Genomic DNA, 19,574 nt, shown 5'->3' with positions numbered 1-19,574 from the left:
CTCCAGATACTAGATTATTTAAAAAATTCATGAACATTTTTCGTGTGTGGAATGAAAATTTATTTTGATATACGTTGATTTTTTATATACACGAACATCATTATTATTAAACTGATTATATTTAATTAGTGAAATAAATATATTCTGGAGATAAAAACAAACTAGTATATCAGTTACATTTTTTTAATCGGTATATCACACAACCTTTCCGTACATGCGAAAAGCTTCAGACGATGCGGCCCGTGTAAAGAGCCTCCAATTTCTGTTATCTAAAAGTTCTGGCCTTCTGGGCTTGTAACCGACGTACGGGCCCAGCCAGCCCAGCCCATCAATAAACCGCTAATCCCCTTCCCCCATAGAACCCTAGTCTCGCTTGCGGTTCGAACCCCTCACGGCAGCCTCTCCTCCTCCTCCCCCTCGCCGTCGCCGTCGCCTTCGTCTCCGCCTCCAACCGGCGGCCGCGCCACCGGCTCGTCTCCTCCGATGGCGGTACGATTTCGCGCTCTCTGTACCTTCTCGCCCCCATAGCCCACCTCTCCGCGCGCTGCGAGTTACCAGATAGATAGGCGGAGAACCCTAGCTAGGCTCGCGCGGTCTCGGCGCGGCGTCCTGCGGCGGACTGTTTGCTAGTATTGGTTGTGTGATGGGTCCAGTAGGTAGGCCGTTGATTCCTGAGAGCCACTGGGAGAGCGCTACGGGAGATCGAATTCGAACAGGGGTTCTCTCCCGCCCGAGGTCACCAGCCAGTAACCCCTTCCTATCTGCTATTATTCTGGTGTGAGCCAGTGATGCTTCATCTGCATGGTGTGGTGGCTGCAAACGTGGCCTGCCCGAAGCTCTGAGCGTCCTGCCGTCGAGATTGTGGGTTGTCATCAAAAGTCTGTCCGTTTTTGTTAGGTTTTGGCGAACCATTGCTGGGTCTTTGGCTAGATGGGTCGAGATTTTGGATCTAGAAGGTCGCGACATCGTCAAGGGCAGTGAAATTGTTGCCAATGTCTCCTGCAAAGCTTCCACAGATTGGATTTGTCGTATCACTAGTTGGAAAATTCTGTATCTGCTGCTCCAAAGCAGAGCGCTGCAATTAGGCTGGGGTAGTGCTATTACTAATCCTAAATGTAAAATAATATTTTGAACTGTTCTTTTGGTCACAGCACAGAATTGTATGCGTCCGATACTTCTCTGCTGAATTCAGCATTTGGCATGAGTACCATCATGTTGGTATAAGCCTAGTGTTGTCTTACCTCTAGCCGCAACTTGTGGTAGCTGATTCAGAACTACTTCCTCCGTAAACTAATATAAGAGTGTTTAGATCACTACTTTAGTGATGTAAATGCTCTTATATTAGTTTACAGAGGAAGTAGTTTTCATGAGTAAGTATGAATCGAGGATTATTTTGCGGAGGGGATTGCTGGGTTGCTGTATTTGAATTGGTCTGAATTGCTGATTTGTTTTTTATGAACCTTCCTGTTAAGGTTACTACTTAGTGCTGCTTGCTTCCTTGATTTGCATAGTGTTACTTGCTTCCTTGATTTACATTGTGTTGATTTAATGCAGTACCCGCAAGAACATCCTTATAGGGAATTCTCTTTTGTTAGGCTTCTTTAAGTTGTAGGGTTTACATGCCTGTAGTAAAATATTGCTGCAATTTCTATGCTTAGCAGCGAAATTGCCCTAACTGTATTGAACATCTTTTTACATTTCTTCGTAAAAAATGACCTTATATGTGCTGTACTGTATTACTTATTTCCTTTGATATAATTTGTTAATTGCCCATGTTTCTTTACTCTGCTGCAGACTGTGCCAGTTAACCCCAAGCCGTTCTTACAAAACTTAACAGGGAAGATGGTCATTGTCAAGCTGAAATGGGGCATGGAGTACAAAGGTACTTTAATGGCGTTTCGTCACTTGTTAGTTACAATCATTATTATTAGTTTCCTTTACAGATGTCTCATTCTTGTGCATGCCTCAATTGTGCTAATGCATAAATTGTTCCTTTTGTACCCAGGATATCTTGTTTCAGTGGACTCCTACATGAATCTGCAGGTAAAGTTCACATTGTCCGTGGCTGCCCATTTTACCTGATGGAGGAGACTCCCTGTGTTTTGTCAATTTCACCACACTATTTTGTTACTCACACTTGAAACGAATTGCAGCTAAGTGGTACCGAGGAATACATTGATGGGCAATGCTCTGGGAATTTGGGAGACATACTGATAAGGTGATTCATTCATCAATCTTTGACCACAGCTATTGTGTATCAGTAGTATATATATTTAAAATTGCACACTAAAACTCCCATTGTCTCATTTTCTGAAGTCTGTATCTGATATTTGATGAAAGATATAAACTGTAGCACTCCTATAGCTCGACAAGTCAGAAGGGTACTGTAGATGTGGCAGTGTCATATGGTTGCTGATAAGCTTTTATTTAGTCTTACATCACATATGCGAGTTAATGGCCAGATGCCATAACTATCTGTTTTGCTGCTTGTCGTGCAGATGCAACAATGTGATGTATCTCCGAGGTGTTCCTGAGGAGGACACGGACATTCCAGATGCGGCCTGAAGAGCACATGGACTTTTCCTGGTTGATGCTTGCTGTTCAATGCTGAAAAAGAACTTCCTAGTTCGTCTCCATTTGCGCCTACTGGACTGTATTAGTACATGCATTGAACTCATGTTAACTCTAGTTCTGCATCCTGAATGAACGAATGATTAACTTGCATGTTTGAAACGGCCAATTGCTGATTGCTGATAGCTCCTGATCCTGCCGTTGGATATGTATGGTTTGCTGTCTGAATTGCAATGATCGTATTTGTGCAATTTGAACTGTATTTGCTGAGTTCCTGAGCATGGACTCAAGTCACATACCCAGCATGAAGGGATATTTCTGCTCCATTTATGTCTTTTTCTACTAGATGTTCATGTTGAGTGCCAAATTCCACAAGAGCTCTGTGTGCTGTACACTTGCACCGTTCATAGGTTGATGCATGCTCTTTACTGCTAAAGAACAACTTCGCAGTTTGTCTCTGTTTGTGCTTGGTGACTGTATTACAGTCCAGAGGTCGAGTTCATGTTAACTCTAGCGGCATATCACCGTATCCTGAATGAATGATGATCAACTTGCATGTTTTAAGGGTTGATTGACGATTGCTGGTAGGTACTGATGTGGCTGTTGGATATGTTTTGATGTTCGAAATATGATGGTTGTATTTGCGCAATTTGAACTATTTATGTCGTGGAATTGCTGACCATGGACTCAGACATATGTGTTGCATGATCGAAGACATATGCAGTGATTAACGCATGAACTTGGCTTGCGGGTTTAGTAAAGTCCAAACGGAGCTAGATTTGAACTGCATTGAACTAGCAAGCCAAGTTTGTGGATCAGACCATTGATTCTAAAGTGTAAGTTCAGGCATCGTTCGGTTTCTATGCTATCCTAGCTCTATGCATGAGCTTTCCGAGATAAAGAAAAACAAGCAATGAATCATGAATCGTGGATGGAAGAGACCGCCAGAGGATTATGCCATGTTGAATGTTGACACAACCTTCTCTATTGATGATGAATAAGGAGCCATGGATGCCGTCGGGTGGCAACCTGACGGCCAACGCTAAAGGGGCATGCCTTGCTTGGTCAGAAGATGATGGAAGCCGAAGATCTCCTTCCCCTTTGTTGAGCGTTCCTGATCTTTGATGTCGAAATCCCTAATGTTCTGGTTGTGGGTATGTTGTGGTGTCTTTGTGTTGTTGTGTTTGTGCGGTTGTGTGCTCTGCCTGAGCATTGCAATGTGTTCTTCTTCACCATCATTGTAGTGCAACGCTCGTTGCTTTCGTCCAAAAAATTGTGCAATGTCATTTTGTGGACATGGCCCTCTACAGTTGAGGCCCAGGTCTTGCAGCTTCCTTTCATGCAAAGGTTTTGCTAATGTCAATTTTGATCAATCTGATTATATCAGGGTGCCGTGGTGGCAACCATGAAAGATGAAGGCAGTTCCATAGGCGCCGCGCCGGCTAATAGAAATGCTCCTTTTTATGCAGGGATTTTGCTAATGTCAATTTTGACCATTGTCCTGAGAAAGCCAACAAGATCGCGCATATCCTAACTTGTAATTTTGCCGGGACGCGTACCAATCCATTTTCCAATTATGTTCTTTTGGTTAATCGGATTGCAACTCTGAACTCTCAAAAAACGGCCAATGTTAATTTGGTTGGGTTTGACCCGAGATGGCGTTGGCGGGTACGGCGTGAAAGCTGGAGGTGGGCACTGAATGGTTTCGAGAACTAGAGGCTGTAAATTGGAACATTTTGAAGTGTAAGGTTGAAAAATTGGATCATTCCCTAGATTTTACACAGGCCAAACCCCACAGGACAGGGCGCATTTTGAGGCTCGTCCAACCAACTAAAAGTAGCCTTATTACAATAACTGAAAATTGCTAGCACATGACGATTACAAGAATGAAAACAATGCTTGAAAATGGCATTCCAATCAAAGTACCTAAGCCCACACATTCTGCAAAAATTGTTGTTGCCGCATCCCACCATCTAGCTTGCCCAGTGCACAAAATTATGGATGGTAAGGAGTCCAACTACGCCTCGAGCCAATTAAACCCAAGAGAGTTAGCAAGGGCAAGTCCATCTCTCATGGCCATCGCTTCTGTAGTGATCACGTCAGCTGCATAAAACTTACCCCTGTCATCTCTTATTACAGCAGCAGTCACACCCACCCCTTCATCAGGAAAGAACGCAACTTCAACACTTCGGTAAATCAAGTTGAAAAATACAGTGACTAACACGAACTTGGCTTGCGGATTTTGTAAGTCCAAACCGAACCATATTTGGATTGCTAGTGTCAATTTTGGCCATTATCCTAGGAAAGGCAACAAGATGTCGCATATCCTAGCTTGTAATTTTGCCGGTACGGGTGCCAATCCCTTTTCCAATTCTGTTCTTTTGGTCAAGTTATTAATGGATTGCAACTTTGAACTCTCAAAATTTGGCCAGTGTTACTTTGATTGGGTTTGACACGAGATGGGGTCGGCGGGTACAGCGTGAAAACTGGAGGGGGACATTGAATGGTGTTGAGAACTAGAGGCTGTAAATCGAGCCATTTTGAAGTCTAATAAGGATGAAAAGTTGGATAATCCCCTAGATTTTACACAGGCCAGAACCCACAGGGCAGGCATTTTGAATCATAACAAATCTCACAAAATTTTGTAGGAAATAATTAAAATCTAAGAAAAAAAAATCCGAGTTCCGAATGAGTGCAAGCTAATGAAGACCAAAATTTATCGAGGCTTTCCGACCGATCTCATCTAATCTGCGACCTACAAGTGCGCCAGCAGGCACGCCATCCCCAGCGCCACGCCGGCGGCGGACCACCAGTCCATCATGGCCTGCAGCGCGTGGCCCTGCGACGGCGCCGGCGCGGACGCCGGGGTCTCCTCCATGGGCTCCTCAATGGGCATGGTCACGGGCGGGCACGGGAGCGACGACGGGGACGGCGACGCCGACGGGGACCTCACCGGCGCGGGGCTGGGCGCGACGGCCGACACGGAGCTCATCATCTTGGGCGGCGGCGGGGCGCGCGGCTTGGTGATGACCCCGGGCGGCACGACGAAGTTGCTGATCTGGAGGACGGAGATGTTGTAGGGCCTGGCGGTGACGGCCTTCTTGAAGGTGGCGTTGACGATCGCGCCGGGGGCCGCCGAGGCGAAGACGGCGCCGCCGTCGGGCGCGGGGGTGATGGTGAGGAAGCCGGACTTGTCGCCGTTGGCGGGGCCGAAGGTCTGGTAGAGCGTGGTGGCGACGATGGGCTTGGCGCCGCGGCCGCGGGGCAGGGCGGCGAGCTTGGCGGCGTCGTAGTAGTCGAGGACGACGTGGACGGAGAGGAGCTCGAGGAGGGCGGCGCGGGGCAGGCGCGCGCTGCGGCGGAGAAGCCAGTCGACGTCGGCGTTGACGGGGGCGAGCACGGTGACGGAGTTGCGGCTGTTGATGTCCTTGGCCACGCGCGTCTTGCTGATGAGGTAGTTGAAGAGGGTGAACTCCGGGAACTTGGCCAGGATCTCCGAGACGTTGAAGCCGCCCCCGCCCCCGCCGCCCGGGGGCGTGTCGGCGGCGACGTTGTTGGCGCCGGCGTTGCCGGCCGCCGGGAGGAGGAGGACGAGGAGCACCAGCAAGGAGAGCTTCGGGGGCGCCATGTGTGCGTGCGGCTAGTGGATGTGGACGTCGATGGCGATGGCGAGCTTGATCTCTGAGTGAGTGTAGGGGTGTGGAGTGTCAGTGTATATATAGGAGAGTGGGGGAGGAGACGGTCATGGCGGGAGGAGAGTGATCGGTGGATCGATCGAGGAAGAAAGGGTTTGGCAGTTGGGGGAGATCTGATCGGCCGGGCTTCGATCTGACCACTTCTCGTGGCGCGCGCGGCCGTGCATGCATGCATGCACGCCGCGTTCGTATCGCGCGCGTTGAATCTTGGGGCGGGCTGGGGTCGACCGTCCGATGTGGATCCGATGGCCGGGCGTTGTCCGCTTCAGATCCTGCCTGCCTTCTTGTTCTTGGGCCTCGCTGCCCGTTGCCAGTGTCAACCTTGTACGTGGGCTATGCTATGCATCAGATAAGTGTTGTCACGTACTACTACCACTGTAAATTAATATAAGATCTTTTATATCACTATTTTTTTGCTGTTCTGATCCGAGCTCATATGAGCTTGAGTGAATAGTAAAATTAAAATAAATGTAAAAAAGTTAAAAAAAAATCTTTTTTATGCCAAACATTTACAAATGTTTTGATTGTTTGCGAAGTGTGATCACTGGAATGGATGATCTTCGTGGAAAACATGGCAAAAAAACAGGTACTCCAAAAAGCATCTTGGAGCATCGATTTTTTTTTTTGCCACGATTTCCATGAATGTCACCCGATGATAAAATTTTGCAACCAATCGAAACGTTTAGCAATGTTTGGCACAAAAAAAGTTAGGTCTTTTTTTATTTTACTGGCCACCCGAGCTCGGGATCAGAACAACACTTTTCGTGTATACATAAATATATACGGTCATACGGATAATGTTTGCTTTGATACATGAACCCTACCCCAGTAATTATGAAGTTTAATAGAGGGCGGAAAGAGGGAATTAAATAATTCTGGTTTAAATCTGTTATTTCTAAAATTAAAATCACACTATACATTATGTTGGGCCACATCATCTATTTGCTCAATTACAGGGTGCTCCCAAAGCACTTGAGACTCGCCTACCAGCAAATCTTCCGTAGTGGGGTATCATTGCAAGGATCTTGTGATGTGGCTTTAGGGGGATTTAAATTGTCTCTTATATAAGTATAGAGATATGATACAACTATTGTAGAAATATATTGCGGTGTCATGCACATGTGGGGAAGGGGGACTAATGCCCCCCCCCCTAGGGGAGCAGGCCAAGCCTCCGTAATTTTGAATTAACCATTCATCCATGGTTGAAGTAACTGCAGAGATGTTCACTCTTACCATTTTTCATGGCGCAAGCATGGACGATGCATTTCACCTTGAGCAGTGGCGAGTCTAGTAGCTAGGCTTAAACAGGCTCTAGCCTACCCTCCAAAAAATTGAATTATTTTACTACTACACTTCATGCCAGGACAACATCTCAATATGGCAACAGCTGGCCCAACTGCTAAGTGCCCTAGGCCATAGTGAACAACAGTTGTGCAACACATCTTTCACAGGACCGAGCCGCTGCACGCTCCGCGTCCTCACCTAGCCTTGGCATTTCTCAAAAAAAAAACTAGCCTTGGTCGGCGGCAGACTAGCCGAGAAGGGAGCTGGCGGCCGCAGACTGCTGGAGCTCGGAGTCGTGCCCAGCCCAATAAATTACAGTAAATACTACATGTTTCCAATAGTATTCTGTGAAAATTCGAGCACATTTGGACAAATGGACTAGGAGTTTATGGCTATTTAGCTCTGCAGATTCAAAATTTGGTTCAGAAATTCCAGAAAAATTCCAGTCAATACTATGTTAGTATTCTCGGAGAATTAGAGAACATTTAGACAAATGGACTAGGAAATTATGGATATTTGGCTAAGCAGATTCAAAATTTGGTACACAAATTATTATTTTTCAAAAATTCTAGAAACATTTCAGTAATACTGCATGTTTCCAGTAGTAATCTGGGAATATCTCGGCTTATTTGGACAAAAGAATTACGAGATGGTTTTTTCTTCTACAAAATAATGTTTCGTTTTTTCCCGCCGCTAACTTTGAGCCCGCCCTCCATTTTCGTCCTGGATTCGCCACTGACCTTGAGATCTACGTGGATGACCATTCAAAGTTGATCCGACGGTGGTGATTTGCTTGAGATCCTGCCTTCCTGGGCCTTGCTAACTAGCAAGGTGTTGTGTTGCCAAAAAGAATGTGGACCCAAGTTAAAAAAAAATGCTCTACATGGGCCTTAGACGCTGGTAAGGAAAAATGTAAAGGTGCCACTACCAATAATTGTAGGCCCAAATAGAAAAATCCCAGACGAGTGGAAATGTGTTTTCCTCTGGAGAGATACTGGAGATTCAGCTTATGCGACCGTCGCCCGCCCACAGTTTCTTCCCCTAATGTACGTACAGTACTAGCTACTAACCTGTCAGTCAGATGGACAGGACGTATTCATCTCCAACGTACGTACGTACCCACCCGGCCGGTCAACGGCCGGCACGCCTGCATGGGCCTGAATTAGTAATATCCACATGCAGCCAATCATGCAGAGACCACCGCACCATCGGTACATGACAAATCTATGCACCCAGGCCAGCCCTCCAAAACCACTGTTATTCCAAAAAAGCTAATCAGGCACAGGCACACCACACACTCATAATAAACATATAACGGATTCGAATATCCGATCCAAAGTGGAGCTGGTGCAGTAGTAGTAATATGGATATGACAAAATAGCACCATGTCCAAGCCAGGGCGACACATGCATATGCATATACGTCGCGTCCAGACGTGTACATGTCCTTAAAACCTCGCACGTGTACGCTGCGAGGTACTCCTATATGCATGCCTCATCCTCTCATGTCTCATATCGACCAGGTCCAAAACCAAGCAGAGCAGGCCCCTGGGCAGCATGCATGGATGCACATGCACGCACGCACGGGCTTAACCAGCTGCCTGGCCGTGGCGAGGCTAGCTATCCATTTTGTCTACACATTTCGCTTTTAAAAACTGGTGACACATACCGAAAGGTCGAGAACGTGCATGCGATCGAGACAACATTATGGCGTCTGTGTATATCTTCTTCAGGATGGAGGTAGATTAGATAACATAGTTTATGCGTGGATAAGGGAGAAACCCTGGCGCTGATGATTTGATTAAGCCAGGGGAAGACGAGATCGCCGGACGTGGCCCGACACATGCTGGTCGATCGGTTCATCATCGGCGGCGCGACACATGCGCCAATGCATCGCTGCTACGTGAACGGCGACAGCGCCTCATGTCCGGTAACAGGAGGAAATAAATCGATCGGTCCATCGGAGAAAGATTGTCGCATGTTTTTTAATCAGAAGAGATATGTATGTCACATGTTTATCACAATCCCGGTGCATCACATTTCACCAACTATGCTCTCTGGCCCTAAGTGTGTTACATCCAGAGAACAGATCATTTTAAACAATGAACTAGTATGATGTTAAGTCCAACCAAGGGCTTCTTTGGATCGCAGGAATCAGATGCAATGTACTATGAATTCCGACAGGATTTCAAAACACAGAAAATTTATAAGGTGTGTGTTGGATGGTGCACATGCAGGGCCGGCCCTGGCATTTGTAAGGCCCCTGTGCGAACTTGGTAAAATGGGCCCCTGGCTAAATAAATTGTTCATCACTATGAATATCTAACTCCAATGACATTTCTCCAAATGAATAAAGCTACACGTCTTCTTTTTCTACATTTCTCTCAAGGAGAAACATTTTTTGGGCAACATTTTATCAAGAGAAGGAAGAGAAAATTGAACTATTGAGTCCTAATTCAAGCAATGCTTAAAGCAATCAACTTATCCCCTTCCTGGCTGCCCGAAAAACAGAAAAGCCAATCATCACTTCATTAGAATAGAAATAGACAGAGAATTGTCAAGGAATTTGGTCAAAAAATACATGCATGGATGACTTGCAGATGTAGATTGAAAACTCCTAACCTCATTTTAAGGCACACGGCCACGACTGGCGTGTCGCCGGTGCGTGTTACAGGCCTGTCGAGCTCACCGATCCGCCTGTTCGGTCGCTGCCCTTACACATCATAGCTCAGAAGTGTTGTGTTCCTGGTCCTTGCCCATCCGGAATTATAGGATGGAAGAACCCATAGATTACGAAGAGATTAATTCATTAATAACACAATGAAAAAAATTCCATGGATTGGCAATGCTTGGAGTGCTAACCTTTTGGGACTTGGGTCAATGAATCGAGACAAACATGAAGGAGACTCGGAGAAATACGAGAGGAGGCGACAGCGGCGTGCTTTTTTGGGGAAGAAAAACATTAGCCTAGACTCAATAGAAAAATTCCTATTGTATGCATCAAATGACATCTTTTTTCCTATAGGAATTGAGATATATGTCATCCCATTTACTATGATTTTCCTATTTCTATCCTATGAACTAATGGGGCCCTCAACTTTGTGGGAACTAACCAGTGATTGAATGGTGGTCAATGTGTCTCTCATTAAGATGAGAATTTCCTCCAGTGACAAGCCCCTTAATTCGAAGATCCACGACTCCTACCTTCAGTAGGCGACGTGTGTGAGTGTGCGCATGTGGCAGTGTGGCATTTTTCTGCATCTATGTTGTACTCGATGTTTAAAAATACCAACCTTTCTAAAACCTTTTTTATTTAAGGCTTGATTCTTTAGTAAACCATAGAGTGAGTTTCTCTAAGATACTTGTAATGCAATAGAAAACACACACGTTAGTGGAAACATGCAAAGAAAAAAACAATATAGACATTGAATGCAATTGAAATGATGGAATTTAAACATGCAAAATGTAGTACTCCCTCCGTCAGGATTCACCTATATCCCAGCGATTCCAGATGTATGCCCTCTAAACCGTGATAGAGGGGGTAGAGAAAATCATTACTCCAGTAATTAAGAAAAAGCCTAACTTTAAGCACAACCAGGTAATAATGGTTTTGCATAGAGATATGAAGATATTCATAGATATATATGTACAGAACCATAGGAGTTTTTAATGTGCAAAGTTCCATATAGGAAAATATGACTATTTGTATGGTGTTCATTGAAATTTGTACAAAAAAGATAAAACATGCAAACTACGCCTACTACTACATCAAACTACACCTAGCCACTGCGCCGTGTCCACCGCCCGCCATCTACATGCCGAGAAGCCTGTAAAAACGGGTGCAGTCGTCGTCGTCGCGCGCCCCGCCGGAGCCGCCGCCATCCCTGCTGCAACCCTGGCCAGGGTCGCCGATGCACGGTGGGGCGCTGGACGGCCCAGCCTCGTCCTCCTCGTCGCTGTCGAGGACGATGGCGACACCCTCCTCGCGCCCGGCGCTGGCGGCGCACCTGCTCGCAGATGTAGTCCTCCTTTGCCCATTTTAGGGCGGCCTCGTCGTCGGGGGCCACCAGGTCGACATGCTCCGGCTTCACGGGGAGCAGGCCCGGCTCAGGCTTCGGCCGGACCAGATGGAGGGAGCGCGGGGAGGGGCGGGCACCCTCGTTGATGAAGAGGGCGCCGCTGTGGGTGCGGCGCCATAGCGGCGTCTCCTCCGGCTCTGGCTTGACAGGGCGGAGCATCGGCGAGCCGGAGGAAAGCGAGCCGGAGGTGCGACGCCGTAGCGGCGTCTCCTCCGACTCTGGCTTGACGGGGAGGAGCGCCGGCGAGCCGGAGCCCAACAATGAGGGCGTCCCCGGCTCCATTGGCCGCGGCGTCCAGGAGCTGCCACGGCGGCGAGAGAACCCACCACGGCATGTTGCCGGTCTCGATGTGGTCGAGGACGGCCTCAAGGGTGCGATCGGGCACGCCCCACCACTCGCGCCGCCCATCGGCATTGAAGTGGCCGCGGGGGATGACGTCGTTGACGGAGGTGATCTGCTCTTGGTGGCGGTGCTCGAAGTACATCGTCCATAGCGTTTCGCTGTCGACGGCGTACCTCGGCTTGTTCCGCTACTCCTCCATCAGGGACGCGCGGATGCGGGCGATCTCGAGACGCCATGCCGCCCCTTCGGGCACCGGGACACCGCCGATGCTCAGCATCCACGCCCACCGGCACACGCATGTCCAGGGGCGCCGGATACTCGGCCTCGTAGAGGACGCATGCCTCCGGCTCTTGGAGATGGTGGCGGCCGAAGCCGTTCGCCACCGCGCCGTCGCCTGGAAACCTCTCAGCCATTTGCTCATTGGCGGGAGGGGAGAGTGTTTCTTTGTGCGGCGGATGCGAGGGAGGATGTGAGTTGTGGCGTTCACTGGCGGGGGAGGTCGCCTTTTATAGCCGCAGCGGGGCGGCGAGAGGCTGCATGCCGGGCGACGCGTGGCGGGAGCGGGCGAGACGCGCGTCGCCGCGCGTCGCCGCGCCTTCACTGCACCGCCCGTGAGGCATTGATGTCTACTACACAACCTTCTTCTTGTAGACATTGTTGGGCCTCCAAGTGCAGAGGTTTGTAGGACAGTAGCAAATTTCCCTCAAGTGGATGACCTAAGGTTATCAATCCGTGGGAGGAGTAGGATGAAGATGGTCTCTCTCAAACAACCCTGCAACCAAATAACAAAGAGTCTCTTGTGTCCCCAACACACCCAATACAATGGTAAATTGTATAGGTGCACTAGTTCGGCGAAGAGATGGTGATACAAGTGCAATATGGATAGTAGATATAGGTTTTGTAATCTGAAAATATAAAAACAGCAAGGTAACTAATGATAAAAGTGAGCACAAACGGTATTGCAATGATAGGAAACAAGGCGTAGGTTTCATACTTTCACTAGTGCAAGTTCTCTCAACAATAATAACATAATTGGATCATATAACTATCCCTCAACATGCAACAAAGAATCACTCCAAAGTCACTAATAGCGGAGAACAAACGAAGAGATTATGGTAGGGTACGAAACCACCTCAAAGTTATCCTTTCTGATCGATCTATTCAAGAGTCCGTAGTAAAATAACGCGAAGCTATTCTTTCTGTTCAATCTATCATAGAGTTCGTACTAGAATAACACCTTAAGACACAAATCAACCAAAACCCTAATGTCACCTAGATACTCCAATGTCACCTCAAGTATCTGTGGGTATGATTATACGATATGCATCACACAATCTCAGATTCACCTATTCAACCAACACAAAGAACTTCAAAAAGTGCCCCAAAGTTTCTACCGGAGAGTCAAGACAAAAACGTGTGCCAACCCCTATGCATAAGTTCACGAGGTCATGGAACTCACAAGTTGATCACCAAAACATACATCAAGTGGATCACATGATATCCCATTGTCACCACAGATAAGCACATGCAAGACATACATCAAGTGTTCTCAAATCCTTAAAGACTCAATCCGATAAGATAACTTCAAAGGGAAAACTCAATTCATCACAAGAGAGTAGAGGGGGAGAAACATCATAAGATCCAACTATAATAGCAAAGCTCGCGATACATCAAGATCGTACCTCCTCAAGAACACGAGAGAGAGAGAGAGATCAAACACATAGCTACTGGTACATACCCTCAGCCCCGAGGGGGAACTACTCCCTCCTCATCACGAAGAGCGCCGGGATGATGAAGATAGCCACCAAAGAGGGATTCCCCCCTCCGGCAGGGTGCCGGAACGCGTCTAGATTGGTTTTCGGTGGCTACGGAGGCTTCTGGCGGCAGAACTCCTGATCTATTCTGTTCCACGATGTTTCTAGGGTATATGGATATATATAGGCGAAAGAAGTCGGTCAGGGGGGCCACGAGGCAGGGGGGCACACCCAGGGGGGTAGGGCGCGCCCCCACCCTCGTGGTGGCCTCGGGACTCTTCTGGCCCACCTCCGGTACTTTGTGGGCTTCTTCTGGTCCAAAAATGATCTCTGTGAAGTTTCAAGTCAATTGGACTCCGTTTGATTTTCCTTTTCTGCGATAGTTAAAAACAAGGAAAAAACTGAAACTGGCACTGGGCTCTAGATTAATAGGTTAGTCCCAAAAATCATATAAAATAGCATATTAATGCATATAAAACATCCAAGGATGATAATATAATAGCATCGAACAATCAAAAATTATAGATACGTTGGAGACGTATCAAGCATCCCCAAGCTTAATTTTTGCTCGTCCTCGAGTAGGTAAATGATAAAAACAGAATTTTTGATGTGGAATGCTACCTAACATATTTCTCTAAGTAATTCTCTTTATTATGGCATGAATATTCAGATCCGAAAGATTCAAGACAAAAGTTTAATACTGACATAAAAATAATAATACTTCAAGCATACTAGTAAAGCAATCATGTCTCCTCAAAATAACATGGCCAAAGCAAGCTATCCCTACAAAATCATATAGTCTGGTTATGCTCCATTTCACCACACAAAGTATTTAAATCATGCACAACCCCGATGACAAGCCAAGCAATTGTTTCATACTTTTGATGTTCTCAAACTTTTTCAATCTTCACGCAATATATGAGCGTGAGCCATGGATATAGCACTATGGTGGAATAGAATGGTGGTTGTGGAGAAGACAAAAAGGAAGAAGATAGTCTCACATTAACTAGGCGTATCAACGGGCTATGGAGATGCCCATCAATAGATATCAATGTGAGTGAGTAGGGATTGCCATGCAATGGATGCACCAGAGCTATAAGTGTATGAAAGCTCAACAAAAGAAACTAAGTGGGTGTGCATCCAACTCGCTTGCTCATGAAGACCTATGGCATTTTGAGGAAGTCCATCATTGGAATATACAAGCCAAGTTCTACAATGAAAGATTACCACTAGTATATGAAAGTGACAACATATGAGACTCTCTATCATGAAGATCATGGTGCTACTTTGAAGCACAAGTGTGGTAAAAGGATAGTAGCATTGCCCCTTCTCTATTTTTCTCTCATTTTTTATTTATTTTATTTTTTTATTTGGGCCTTTTCTCTTTTTTTATGGCCTCTTTTTCTCTTTTTTTAATTTTTCGTCCGAAGTCTCATCCCGACTTGTGGGGGAATCATAGTCTCCATCATCCTTTCCTCACTGGGACAATGCTCTAATAATAATGATGATCATCACACTTTTATTTACTTACAACTCAAGAATTACAACTCGATACTTAGAACAAAATATGACTCTATATGAATGCCTCCGGCGGTGTACAGGGATGTGCAATGAATCATGAGTGATATGTATGAAAGAATTATGAACGGGTGCTTTGCCACAAATATGATGTCAACTACATGATCATACAAAGCAATATGACAATGATGGAGCGTGTCATAATAAACGGAACGGTGGAAAGTTGCATGGCAATATATCTCGGGGTGGCTATGGAAATGCCATAATAGGTATGTATAGTGGCTGTTTTTAGGAAGGTATATGGTGGGTGTATGATACCAGCGAAAAGTGCGCGGTATTAGAGAGGCTAGCAATGGTGGAAGGGTGAGAGTGCGTATAATCCATGGACTCAACATTAGTCATAAAGAACTCACATACTTATTGCAAAAATCTATTAGTTATCGAAGCAAAGTATTACGCGCATGCTCCTAGGGGGATAGATTGGTAGGAAAAGACCATCGCTTGTCCCTGACCGCCACTCATAAGGAAGACAATCAATAAATAAATCATGCTCCGACTTCATCACATAACGTTTCACCATACGTGCATGCTACGGGAATCACAAACTTTAACACAAGTATCTCTCAAATTCACAACTACTCAACTAGCATGACTCTAATATCACAATCTCCATATCTCAAAACAATTATCAAGTACCAAACTTCTCTTAGTATTCAATGCACTTTATATGAAAGTTTTTATTATACCCATCTTGGATGCCCATCATATTAGGACTAGTTTCATAACCAAAGCAAACTACCATGCTGTTCTAAAGACTCTCAAAATAATATAAGTGAAGCACAAGAGTTCATCTATTTCTATAAAATAAAACCACCATCGTGCTCTAAAAGGATATAAGTGAAGCACTAGAGCAAATGACAAACTACTCCGAAAGATATAAGTGAAGATCAATGAGTAGTCGAATAATTATGCAACTATGTGAAGACTCTCTAACATTTAAGAATTTTAGATCTTGGTAATTTTTTTCAAACATCAAGCAAAACTAAATAAAATAAAATGACGCTCCAAGCAAAACACATATCATGTGGTGAATAAAAATATAGCTCCAAGTAAAGTTACCGATGAACGAAGACGAAAGAGGGGATGCCTTTCGGGGCATCCCAACGCTTAGGCTCTTGGTTGTCCTTGAATATTACCTCAGGGTGCCTTGGGCATCCCCAAGCTTAGACTCTTGCCACTCCTTATTCCATAGTCCATCAAATCTTTACCCAAAACTTGAAAACTTCACAACACAAAACTTAACAGAAAACTCGTAAGCTCCGTTAGTATAAGAAAATAAATCACCACTTAGGCACTGTTGTGAACTCATTCTTTATTTATATTGGTGTAATATCTACTGTATCCCAACTTATCTATGGTTCATACCCTCTGATAATACTCATAGATTCATCAAAATAAGCAAACAACACAATGAAAACAGAATCTGTCAAAAACAGAATAGTCTGTAGTAATCTGTATCAACCGTATACTTCTGGAACTCATAAAATTCTCAAATAAATTGGTGGACCTGAGGAATTTGTCTATTAATCATCTGCAAAAAGAATCAACCTATCGTGGAGTTGACACGACAGATGTCCTAGAGCAAGGACTTAGTCGTAGGGCCATCGCACTAGGAAGCTTAAAGGGGTTAATCGGGACAAAGGACACCCAAGAGAGTTTTTATACTAGTTCGGCCCCTTACGATGAAGGTAAAAGCCTACGTATAGTTGGGATTGGTATGGCTGAGGTTTCGATCTCCAAGAGGCTCAACTCGCCGGCTTGGTTATCGACTTGGTTGTTTCTTGCCCTAAGCCGCCACCGGGTCGTCCCCTTATATACAGGAGTTGACGCCTGGTGGCCTACAGAGTCCCGGCCGGCTCATAATCGTGTCCGGCTTGGTGACTTCCTTTACATGCCTTTCTTTACAAGTCTTTCCTTATATACGGCGGTTTACAATACTGGGCTTAAGCCGGCCCCAGGTGAGGGAGTCCTGGATTATGGGGTGTTCGGATAGCCGGACTATACCTTCAACCGGACTCTTGGACTATGAAGATACAAGATTGAAGACTTCGTCCCATGTCCGGGAGGGACTTTCCTTGGCGTGGAAGGCAAGCTTGGCGATACGGATATGTAGATCTCCTACCATTGTAACCGACTCCATGTAACCCTAACCCTATCCGATGTCTATATAAACCGGAGGGTTTTAGTCCGTAGGACAACGTACACATCAACAATCATACCATAGGCTAGCTTCTAGGGTTTAGCCTCCTCGATCTCGTGGTAGATCTACTCTTGCACTACCCATATCATCAATATTAATCAAGCAGGACATAGGGTTTTACCTCCATCGAGAGGGTCCGAACCTGGGTAAAACTTCGTGTCCCTTGCCTCCTGTTACCATCCGGCCTAGACGCACAGTTCGGACCCCCTACCCGAGATCCGCCGGTTTTGACACCGACATTGGTGCTTTCATTGAGAGTTCCTCTGTGTCGTCGCCGTCAGGCTTGATGGCTCCTACGATCATCGATAGCGATGCAGTCCAGGGTGAGACCTTCCTCCCCGGACAGATCTTCGTCTTCGGCGGCTTCGCACTGCGGGCCAATTCGCTTGGCCGTCTGGAGCAGATCGAAAGCTACGCCCCTGGCCGTCAGGTCAGATTTGGAAGTTTAAAGTACACGGCGGACATCCGCGGGGACTTGATCTTCGATGGATTCGAGCCACTGCCGAGCGTGCCGCACTGTCACGACGAGCATAATCTAGCTCTGCTGCCAAACAGTGCCCTGGATGCCGCACCCGCATCGGCTCCGACCCTTAATTCGGAGCCAACTGCGCCGATCGAGGATGGGTGGTTGGACGCCACCCCCGGGGCTACGACCCCAACGGCGATTGAGCCGAACACCAACCCCGTACTCTGCGAGACTCGTGACTCCAAGGAGCCGGACTCCGAACCCTCCACGCCCCTGCCAATCGAATCCGATTGGGCGCCAATTATGGAGTTCACTACCGCTGACATCTTTCAGCACTCGCCTTTCGGCGATATCCTGAAGTCACTGAAGTCTCTCTCTTTATCAGGAGAGCCCTGGCCGGACTACGGTCAGCAAGGTTGGGGTACGGACGATGAAGAAATTCAAAGCCCACCCACCACCCACTTTGTAGCCACTGTCGACGACTTAACCGACATGCTCGACTTCGACTCCGAAGACATCGATGGTATGGACGCCGATGAAGGAGATGATGAAGAACCAGCGCCTACTAGGCCCTGGAAAGCCACCTCGTCATATGACATATACATGGTGGACACCCCAAAAGAGGGAGATGTCGATGGAACAACGGAGGATGACCCCTCCAAGAAACAGCCTAAGCGCCGGCGTCAGCGGCGCCGCTCAAAATCCCGCCAAAACAAATACGGTGATTCCAGCACGGAAGATAATAATACTCCGAAAAGTGCCGAAGAAAACCCCCTCCAGCAAGACTTAGCACAGGAGGATGGAGAAACCAGCCCTCATGAGAGAGCGGCAGACAGAGAGGTCGAGGACGATAATTATATGCCTCCCTCCGAAGACGAGGCAAGCCTCGACGACGACGAATTCGTCGTGCCAGAGGATCCTGTCGAGCAAGAGCATTTTCAACGCAGGCTTATGGCCACGACAAGAAGCCTCAAGAAAAAACAGCAACAACTTAGAGCTGATCAAGATTTGCTGGTCGATAGATGGACTGAAGTCCTTGCGGTCGAAGAGCATAAACTCGAACGCCCCTCCAAGAGCTACCCAAAGCGCAGGTTGCTACCCCGATTAGAGGAGGAAGCACTTGATGCGGCCGACCGGCCACCTCGTGGCCGTGACAGAGAGGCCTCCCGGCCCTCCACTCAAGCCGCACCCCGTACTAAGGCACTGGAACATGCACCGGACTTACAAGACATGTTGGAGGACAAGGCAAGGCAAACACGCTCGATCTACGGATCGCGTGGGCGCCCCACGGCTCGAGACGGTAACCGTCACGCCGGCCACAAATTCGGCAGGGCCGAACACAGCTCATTGGAGCTACGTCATGATATCGCCCAGTACAGAGGCGCCGCACACCCACTATGCTTTACAGACGAAATAATGGATCATCAAATCCCCGAGGGTTTCAAACCCGTAAACATCGAATCATATGATGGCACAACATATCTTGTGGTATGGATCGAGGATTATCTCCTTCATATCCGCATGGCCCGCAGCGACGATTTCCACGCCATCAAATACCTCCCACTCAAGCTTAAAGGACCATCTCGGCATTGGCTTAACATCTTGC

General features: G+C 46.8%; 2 protein-coding genes across 2 annotated transcripts; one reads left to right on the top strand and one right to left on the bottom strand.

The window, feature by feature from the left end:
- Positions 1–374: 374 nt before the first annotated feature.
- Positions 375–2,897, top strand: LOC119330942 (probable small nuclear ribonucleoprotein F). The gene is made up of 5 exons (XM_037604089.1): positions 375–489; positions 1,795–1,882; positions 2,006–2,043; positions 2,154–2,218; positions 2,499–2,897. The coding sequence occupies exons 1-5, from the start codon at positions 484–486 to the stop codon at positions 2,563–2,565; spliced, it is 264 nt and encodes an 87-aa protein (XP_037459986.1). The 5' UTR covers positions 375–483; the 3' UTR covers positions 2,566–2,897.
- Positions 2,898–5,075: 2,178 nt separating this feature from the next.
- LOC119332547 (fasciclin-like arabinogalactan protein 14) lies at positions 5,076–6,306 on the bottom strand. The gene has a single exon (XM_037605726.1). The coding sequence runs from the start codon at positions 6,197–6,199 to the stop codon at positions 5,327–5,329; it is 873 nt and encodes a 290-aa protein (XP_037461623.1). The 5' UTR covers positions 6,200–6,306; the 3' UTR covers positions 5,076–5,326.
- Between the last annotated feature and the right edge of the window lie 13,268 nt (positions 6,307–19,574).

This window comes from Triticum dicoccoides, chromosome 7A (assembly GCF_002162155.2).
Source record: "Triticum dicoccoides isolate Atlit2015 ecotype Zavitan chromosome 7A, WEW_v2.0, whole genome shotgun sequence".
NCBI lineage: Eukaryota > Viridiplantae > Streptophyta > Magnoliopsida > Poales > Poaceae > Triticum > Triticum dicoccoides.
Note: the sequence above shows the minus strand (reverse complement) of the source record. Positions and strands in the feature narration are given on the sequence as shown.